Source organism: Juglans regia, chromosome 15, assembly GCF_001411555.2.
Source record: "Juglans regia cultivar Chandler chromosome 15, Walnut 2.0, whole genome shotgun sequence".
In the NCBI taxonomy this organism is placed as follows: Eukaryota; Viridiplantae; Streptophyta; class Magnoliopsida; order Fagales; family Juglandaceae; genus Juglans; species Juglans regia.
Window position 1 is genome coordinate 5,134,873 of NC_049915.1, and position 9,781 is coordinate 5,144,653.

A 9,781-nucleotide genomic window follows, 5' to 3' on the forward strand; every position below is an offset into this window, starting at 1 on the left:
GTCATTTCTCTTTTGTTAGGCGTCGGCTACTGGTAGTGGCTTAGGTTGTTCCTCTGTTTCCGCAAGATCTGTTTTAGTGTTCTGTTTCAGTATGTAAGCATGGTCTGCTATTTAAGCAGCCGAAAGTTATCAATGAAGGCAGCAGAAAAATTATTCCAGTAAAGGTGGTTCATCCTCACCCAAAGAGGACAATTCTTGAGTATTATATTTTACGTTATCAAGGGACCTATCATTATTATTATTTTGAAATTTGAAAAAATTGAATTGTTTATTATATTTTATATTGAAATTTGAAAAAGTTGTAATGATGAATTGAGATGAGTTGAGAGGAATTTTAATTCCAAACGATGCCTTTATCATCTTTAAATTTCCAAATCTTAATAACTTTACAACAACGAACTTTTAAATGAACTTATAAGAATCGTCGTCACGCAATTAGTATGTGATGCTCACGCATTATTACATATGTCGCACGTGAGATCCATGCAATGATCGATGCACACACAACTACAAAATTAGGAACCCAACGACTAGTGAGTGATTCTCATGCATTCGTTACCACTTAAATTAAGTGGAATTTCTCCAATTAAATTAAGTTGAAAGACAAATTTTTGTAACGTCCTTATAATGACTTGGTCTTTATGTGGCATCTCTAAGTCTCCTGTAGGTAGCGGGACTGTTAGGTTTTGTAATGGTTATGGCTGCGCCATTTATTGCATACAAAATAAAAGTTGGGCCAGCCCCAACCCTCATCTATCCCTAGCTAGGGTCCTCGGACTTCTTTCACTCTGGATACCACTTTGGCACATAACTTAAACTTATGGGCTGCCATTGGTTCACATTAATGTCAGCATTACTTTTTCCCACCAACTTGAGGAATTTCATGCCATGATGTGCAGTGAAATGGCTAACTCAAAAAGGCCTTTGTGTATCAGCATTGCGTACTGAGCTTGGCGTGGCTACAATATTGAAAAACACAGAAAATTTGGAAGAACGGAAATTATATTAAAAAATTATATATATATATATATTTTTTTTTTAATTTTATAATTTTTTTATTTAATTTTTTTTCTCTTATTTTTTAAAATTTTATAAAAATCTTAACTCTAATGTTCACAAAATTATGTCATTACTATTAACCGATTTTTCATCTCATCTATATAATCCAACGAGACTTTAGAATCTCCAGAGCGCAACAAAGGAGGGATTTTATGCCTCATGGGGAATTCCAACTGCCCATAATGCCTTGTTCGGATTGCAAGCAATTTGAATAGTAGTACAAGAGAGTGGATTGTGTGAGGATCTTTAGTTTGGTTACTGAACTCAATTTAATTCAGTCTAATTTTAAGTTGAGTTTAACATTTAAATACTCAATTCTTAAATTACTAAATTCATATTAATTCAAAACTTTTTTATACATAAGACTCGCAACTTTTTTTAACTTAAAATATTTTTATACGTAGAATCCATAATTTTTTTTAATTTTTTATAAAAAAAATATTAAACTCATCTTAATATCTAAATATATTTTAAACTTAACTTAAATAGATCTCATATAATTTTTTTTTATAATTCAATTTATTATTATTTATAAAAAACTCAACATACAAACGTAATGATCGAGAAGAATGCTGAGAGTTGACTGTGGGTAGGTAGACCGGGTGAGGGATTTGAAAATTGGTCGGCTTGAACGTCATAAACAAAGTGTGAATAAGGTCCTAAAAGTTGGTCCAGTTATAGTATTTCCACCAAATTGGATTTGGCAGGCCAGGAATAAGGAAATAATGCCTCCCCTGAAAAGGCCGACAGAGTGTTTGCCTAGGCCCAATAACGTGTAATTCTTGAGTCCATTCCAGGCCCAAACTAAAGCCCAGATCCTTATGAAAATAAATTCAGAGATTGTAGAACTGATCCAGAAAGAGAGCTAGAAAGTTGGAAGAATTTTCTCACATCGGCCACCCCTCCCAGTCTCTGTATCCCAGACCACTTTTCTTTCTCTCTTTCTCTCTCTCTCTCTTCTCTCTTCTCTCTTCTCTCCCCCCCAACAATGGCTTTTCCACCACACCAGTTTCAACAACACTACCAACCCCAACCACTTCAGCAACAGCACTCAAAATCCTTCAGGTAATTACTGTTCAAAATAGTATATATTTATTTTGTATAATTACTTTCAATTTTCTTATATCGTTATTTACTCCCATGTCATCTTTTTGCTTTTAAATCTCAGAAATTTGTGCACAATTGACGGTCAGATATCGCAGCCGGCCGCCTATTACAACCCCACTAATCTACAAGATCAGTCTCAGCATCCTCCTTATGTTCCTTCATGTAAAAGCTCTCATCTTTTGATTATATTTGGGGGAAGTTTTTTTCAAAATTTGAACATTTATTATTCTTACTCCTTTTGATTGGACAGAAATTGTGGGAATTAAATTTAAAGGAAAAAGGATTTAACTGAATAAATTTCTGTGCGTTTTTGGTTTCCTGAGAAAACGGACTACCACTTAGCTAGGGTTTCTTTTGATGAATAAATTGACCTGAACGCTTATTTTCTTCGAAAACTAATCTGGAGAGTATTCGGATTTAACTGAATGAATTTCTGTGCGTTTTGGACCTTCGGTTTCCTGAGAAAAAGGTAATGCTACCACTTAGCTAGGGTGTATTTTGATGAATAAATTGAGCTGAGTTTTTAGTTTCTTCGAAAAGTAATCGACAGAGTATGCAGGACTTGAAATTTGTTTTCCCTTCCATTCCCTCACTTTTTGCTCAAACAATCAGACTTCAATCTTCAATATTTCTTGATGTCAATTATATCTCAATTTAACCCTTTAATAATTTTTTATTTTTCTAGTCCATGTTGCAGGGTTTGCTCCTGGTCCCGTAGCTGCAAACGATGGCAGCGATGGTGGGGTTGATTTGCCATGGAATTTCGGACTAGAAACCAAGAAGAAAAGATTGAAGGAACAAGATTTTTTGGAAAACAATTCTCAGATATCCTCTGTAGATTTCTTTCATCCGCGATCTGTCTCGACGGGTTTAGGTTTGTCCCTTGACAATACCCGCATGGCTTCCACGGGAGACTCGGGTTTGCTGTTGCCTATTGGCGATGACATTGATCGTGAGCTGCAGCGACAGGATGCAGAGATTGATAGACTCCTCAAAGTTCAGGTCTTGGTTTGTTTAAAGACTTCGTCTTGGTGCTTTTATTGTTGTTGTTGTTGTTGATACTGCTGTTGTTGTGGTCATTATTATTGTTATAGTTAAAATGAGGAGGTAGTTTTCATTCATGTATTAGTTTAGGTAAGTTAAGTAACGTTCGTAGCATAACCAAGGAAGAAAAAAAGTATTCATGGGATATCTAGTGTTTGCAGAACCTTATGAATTAACCATGCCCATCGTTTCTTTCCTAGATTCCTGAGCCAGGCAGTTGTTTCTTTGACCGATTTCAAGGAGATTTTGAAATTGATTTATACTTTGTTAATTATCTGAAAGTATTCATAAGATATCTGGTGGTTGCAGAACACCCTATGAATTAGTCAAGTCCATCATTTCTGTCCTAGATTCAGGAGCCAGGCGGTTGTTTCTTATGACTGCTTTCGAGGAGATTATGAAATCGGTTTTTACTTTGTTAATTATATAGTCTACCTTTATAGGATTTTTAATTTATCAAGATGTCTGCCTTTATTTGCTTTTAGGTCATAATTCTGTTCAGATAAACTAAGTTTTCCTGCAATTTGAATATCAGAAACTAAACGTGCTATCTTTGAAAAATATTGTTCCTTTATGTTTGTCTCATGTAGGATCTTCAGGTTAATGCTTAGGAATTTGAATGATGTTTGTTTTCAAGGTGAAAAGGGGTGGTGCATGAGGTGATACCTTGTGATGGAAGACTCCCAATTAGGCATTCCTATTTTGTTTATTTTGTACTTTGTTGGAGTTGCCTTTTCCAATTAAGAGGTTAATTGGGTGTTACTTCCTTCTATATGCCGTTATAGAAAGTTCTTAAGTTTAGTGTCTTGGAAATATGCTAGGGTGTTGTATGTTTTTTCCTTGCCCCTCTTCAGGGTTTGGCAGGCTGTGATGAGATCTATTATATGTGTAGCTTTCCAGCCCTTTCCAATTCTCTTGGACTTCCATTGAGCCTCTTTGCTTTAGGGGTAGCACGGGTGTTACACCCCTTCCCATAAGATAGGTTTTTCACGTATAGTAATAGCATAATGCCTTGTAAAGAGATTCATTCACATAAAATACCTCATCTTTGGATCATAAAACTAACTTAGCATGACAGTCTTTCATAACATAAAAGCTGAAGCATAAAAGAAATGAAATAAACTAGTTTTGTGATACTAACATTGCTTAAATGTCTAAATGTCTAAATCATAAACAAAGTTGATGTTTATTCTACTCTTGGCAATCCTACTCTGCATGCACGAAATCATCATCTGGGACATTTAAACAGAGAAACAAACAAATGAGGAGAAAACTCAGTAATTGCATATCATACTATAAACTTAACTTAGTTTAACATTGAGCTTAATTTTGAAAATTTACATACAATATCACACATACACATAACCTATAGATCATTCATTAGTAGCATAAGTGGAATCAAACATAATCATGGCAATGCATGTAACATGGATGCATGCCTAACTGACTCCATGCAATTCCTACCATTTATTCATCTTGTCTTTCACTTATTTTGTGGTCATCATAACATGTATGCATTGGTCCAATTTTTGTTGACCGTATATAACATTGCAACGTGAGGTGAACCACGCTTGAGTGCATGGCTCCACATATCATAAATTGTGGTGAAACACGCTTGGGTCCGTGTCACCTCAAAACATAATAGCTTACATGTGGTGGACCATGCTTGAGTCCGTGGCTTGCACATCCACCCATAACATAAGGCCAATCTTAAAGTTTGCTTTTCATTCATGTGTTTTCTTACTAACTTTCATAATGCATGAGAACAAGTTTGACTTCATGAATTTACATGGCATGACATACTCTTGTGCATGGCATAACATTAAACATGGCATATTAGTATGAGTCTTACGCAACATAGCCTAGCATAGCATAAACATGGCATAACATGATCTAAACATTATATGGCATACGTGTTATTTTCATAACATCTCATCCATTCTAACAATAATCCATATTAGCATAGCATGCATAGTCTCATTTAGAAGCATATCATCTTAATTCATAGGGGTTTGGCCGCAACGGTGCTGCTGGTTTGATGAAGGGAATATTGTGAGGGAAAAAGAGAGGATTTTTTTTTTTTTATAAGTAATCAAGAAGTTTTATTCATAATAATAGGCAAAGCCCAGGTACACAAGAAGTATACATGAGAAATACCTATCTATAATGTACAATTGAAATAAGAAAGTCATGGACATTGAGTCCATTACAAACAATAGCCCCCACCCAAGAAAACAATGTTTTAAAGAAAAAAACTTTCAGCTCCTCCATTGTTCTCTCTCAGTTTTCAAAGCTTCTATCATTTCGCTCCCACCAAATACACCAACACATACATATAGGGACCATTTTCCATATTACTGCAACTTGTGTATTTCCTCGAAGGCCTCTCCAGCATGCTAGAAAGTCCATCAATCTACCAGGCATAACCCATGATAAACCAAGTCCTGTAAAAAAATCATCCCACAGGGTCCTAGCCACCACACAATGTAGAAACAAATAATCAACAGATTTGCCATCTTTCTTACACATATAACACTAGTCTAATACCATTAATCGACGTCTCCTGAGATTAATCGTGGTGAGAATTTTGTCCAAAGCTGCTGTCTAAACAAAAAAAAACTGCTTTTGAAGGAGCTTTGGTCTGCTAGATGCTCTTCCATGGGAATGAGAGCCTACCCGGGTTCGATAAAACTCTGTGAAATGATCGGACCGTAAATTTACCTTTTTTGGAAGGGCTCCAAAACATTCCATCCATCATACCCTCTGTCATACATACTGAATACAAAGCTGCATAGAAGTCTGAAATAACCTCCAACTCCCAATCTTGGGCTGCCCTAGTGAAGTCCACATTCCATTGAGGGGAGCCATTAGAAAAAGTCAAAAGGTCCGCTATCGCTGCATCCTTTACTCGTGCTAACTCAAAAATAGCAGGGAATGTGTCTTTGAGACAACGTTCACCACACCATTTATCATGCCAAAATCTGACGCGAGAGACATCGCCCACAATAGTATGTGTCTATCTCCTAAAAGTCTCTCAACCCTTTCTAATGTTTTTCCACAACCCTACCCCATGTGAACCACGTACCTCATTTGAGCACCAACCACTCCATGCTTCCCCAACCTGTGCATCAATGACAAACTTCCACAAACCCCCCGTTCTTGTTGGTACCGCCACAGCCATTTACCCAATAAAGCTTGGTTGAATTTTGTCAAATTATGAATACCCAAACCACCCCTAGAAACTGGAATGCATACCGTGTTCCAATTGACCAGATGGAACTTGAACTTGTCCTCCAAACCACTCCACAAGAAATTACGTTGTAACTTCTCAATACGGTTGGCAATCTTTGCTGGGAGTAGGAACAATAATAAAAAATAGGTGGGTAGGTTAGAGAGAGTACTTTTAATCAATGTAAGCCTACCAGCTTTCGATAAATACAACTTATTCTAAGATGCCAGCCTACGCTCCACCTTTTCAACCACAGGATTCCAAATTTGCTTTGATTTGAAGGAGGCACCCAATGGTTATTCAAGATACTGAAGAGGTAGATAAGATATCTTACATCCCAAGAGAGAGGCTAGAGTTGCCACATCAGGAACATTACCCACTGGCACCATCTCAAACTTTGACAGATTAACTTTCAAACCCGAAACGACTTCGAAATAAAGAAGTAGAGCCCTCAAAGATTGGATATGCCCTAGATTTGTTTCACAAAATATAAGAGTGTCATCAACAAATAGCAACTGAGAAATATTAAGAGAACCATTCCCCATCGGGAAACCGTGGAGAGAGCCGCCTTCCACAAGACCTACAATCATCTTACTGAGGGCTTCCATGACAAATAGGAAGAGTAATGGCGATAGCGGATCTCCCTGTCTCAACCCACGAGAGGAGTTAAAGAAGCCCACTGGAGAACCGTTCACCAAGATAGAGAATCGAGCTGTTGAGATACAAAACTCTATCCATTTCATCCATCTCTCTTCAAAACCGCATCTTTCAAGTAAATAGAGCAGAAATTTCCAGTTGACATGATCATAAGATTTTTCCATGTCTAATTTGCAGATTAACCCAGGTTCTCGAGATTTGAGACGTCCATCCAACACCTCATTTGCAATTAGAACCGAGTCTAGGATTTGTCTACCTTTAACAAATGCGTTTTGTGGCTTTGAGATTAACTTCTCCATCACCGTACTCAATCGGTTTGCTAGCACTTTGGAGAGAATCTTATAGACCCCAATCACAAGGCTAATAGGACGATAATCACGAACATCCACTGACCCCACCTTTTTTGGTATGAGTGCTAAGAAGGTGGCATTGAGGCTTCTTTCGAAACTAGCATAATAATGGAACTCTTGAAAAACCCGCATAAGAGAGGATTTATGGGAGGGTTTTGGAACGTGAATCGGTTACCAAATAGGAAACTACTCAAATTAGGAAGTTAAGACAGAGGGATATATGGGGTGGAGGGCATTGGAAGAAACCCAATCAATTAAAATTACTATTTCAAATAGATCTTAAAAATAATAATAAAAATACTAATAATAATAATTCTAAAAATAATAATAATTCTAAGCCCTAAGTTAGGACCCGTATGTTACAACGGGGCCCTGCCGCCCCTCTGTCCCCCACCCCCCCCGCGAGCCCTGACCCTCGCCTGGCTGGAGTGAGCCCCCTCCCCCCGCCCTCCTCTCGCGTCAACTGCTAGCTGAGCATCCGCCCGCATGGTGAAGCCATGCGGGAACAAGGCCTGTGCCCATCCAGGATATCCCTCGTCCGGCTACACACACACAGAGTGGCCACAGCCCACCATCCTCGACTTGTCTCTCCTTTCTCTTCTTCTCTCTTCCCTTCTTCTCCTCCTCCTCTAAGCCGGCAAAGATGACAGAACTTCTCTTCGTAACTTCGTTGTCGTGGGTAATGGCTAGCGACTGCGACTGTGGGTGACACCGTGATGCCGTGACAAGTCTTCGAGTTTAATCACCAACGGCCGCAGGCTTGCAACCATGGTGACTATGGGCCCTACAGATTTGCCACAGATCTGTATGACCCATGGCCGCGGCCGTGACCCGTGGGTCTATTGTTCGATTTTGTTCAATTTGCTAGATTTTTCTGATATGTAAGTTTGTTTGGTTTGATTTGTAAGTTTATTTTTCAGTTTTTGTTTAGTAATATCTGTAATTATTCTTTGCTAAGATTATTGATGAAGTGTGAAAAAACAAGATGTTAAAAATCAAAACAAACTAAACTGACTTTAAAAAGTGCTTTGCTTTTCTTCACGCCCACCACTCCTTACACTCTGGGATGCACAGGTTGGAAGTTCCTTTCTGAGTGGGAGGGTGTACTGCCTTGTATTTTTAATTGTGCTATTGGCCAATAAGCACTTTGTAATCAACTGTTTGCACTATATAAAGTATTTCTTACTTTTTTTTAATAGGGTGAGCGATTGCGGCAAAATATTTTAGAAAAGGTCCAGGCCAGCCAACTTCAAACTCTCTCAATTGTGGAAGAAAAGGCCCTTCAGAAATTCCGTGAGAAGGAGGCCGAGGTTGAGAGTATTAACAGGAAGAATGCAGAGCTTGAAGAGCGAATGGACCAGTTGACTGCTGAAGCAGGTGCATGGCAGCAGCGAGCCAGATACTATGAAAACATGATTGCAGCTCTCAAATTCAATCTTCAGCAAGTTTATGCTCAAAATAGAGATAGTAAGGAGGGATGTGGTGATAGTGAAGTAGATGATACAGCTTCTTGCTGCAATGGCCGTTCCATTGATTTTCACCTGCTTTGCAAGGATGACAATGACATGAAAGAGATGATGACTTGCAAGGCTTGTAGAGTCTATGAAGTGTGCATGCTTTTGTTGCCATGTAAGCATCTCTGCCTCTGTAAAGATTGTGAAAGTAAGCTTAGTTTTTGTCCTCTGTGTCAGTCCCCCATATGTAATGCATTGCTCTTGTCGTTTTGTTGACTTCCCACTTGTTCTGTGCTCGTGTTTTCTTCTACGGCTCCTTTGTATTTTCAACATTGTTCAAGTTATCTGACATATTAGGCTTTCTGCACATTGTTTTTCGGACATTGTATAGTAAATAAAAAATCTTGTGCCTATATTTATATTCTGATGAGACTTATATGTTTGAAATTAGCTAGAGTCAGAGAATATATTAGCATAGATCTTTGTTTGATGCATAGTTTTGTGTTTAGGTTAAATATTCCGGGATAAATAAAGAGATCTTAAAACTACGGTTGACATTGATGGTGGATATCCGCATGCCTGGGCAAGGAGGATATGATATATAACTTCTTGCTGAAATTTAAGTGCCCATTGAGATTTTGCCATTATTTGTCTGGCCATATGCGTTTGGATACAGAATAGGTATTAATTAAGAGCAAGACTCTGTGTGCTGGTGTGGAGGACTCAGCCTTCACACTGCTTGATGATGGAGGGAGATACAGAAGGTGGAGAGCAAGGAGGATATGATATATAACTTTCTGAAATTTAAGTGTGGAGTGAGGTTTTTCCATTATTTGGCTGGCCATATGCATTTGGGTATAGAATAGGCATTAAGAGCAAGC

General features: G+C 38.1%; 1 protein-coding gene across 2 annotated transcripts; it reads left to right on the forward strand.

Moving 5' to 3' along the window:
* The first annotated feature begins 1,920 nt into the window (after positions 1 to 1,920).
* Positions 1,921 to 9,325, forward strand: LOC108990399 (probable BOI-related E3 ubiquitin-protein ligase 3). 2 transcript variants are annotated; one of them, XM_018964355.2, is made up of 4 exons: positions 1,921 to 2,124; positions 2,228 to 2,328; positions 2,852 to 3,168; positions 8,646 to 9,325. In XM_018964355.2, exons 1-4 carry the CDS (start codon positions 2,048 to 2,050, stop codon positions 9,174 to 9,176), a joined length of 1,026 nt encoding a protein of 341 aa, XP_018819900.1. In that variant the 5' UTR covers positions 1,921 to 2,047; the 3' UTR covers positions 9,177 to 9,325. The 2 variants fall into 2 exon arrangements, with proteins under 2 accessions (XP_018819900.1, XP_018819901.1); XM_018964356.2 differs by having other exon boundaries at positions 1,923 to 2,124; positions 2,864 to 3,168.
* Positions 9,326 to 9,781: the final 456 nt, after the last annotated feature.

What these genes read in the sequence shown, in the direction of transcription:
- LOC108990399 (XM_018964355.2), top strand. Translation starts at nt 2,048, where the DNA reads ATGGCTTTTCCACCACACCAGTTTCAACAACACTACCAACCCCAACCA. An exon ending in TCCTCCTTATGTTCCTTCAT is followed by an intron (nt 2,329 to 2,851) that starts GTAAAAGCTCTC and finishes TTATTTTTCTAG; the next exon opens with TCCATGTTGCAGGGTTTGCT. An exon ending in ATAGACTCCTCAAAGTTCAG is followed by an intron (nt 3,169 to 8,645) that starts GTCTTGGTTTGT and finishes TTTTTTTAATAG; the next exon opens with GGTGAGCGATTGCGGCAAAA.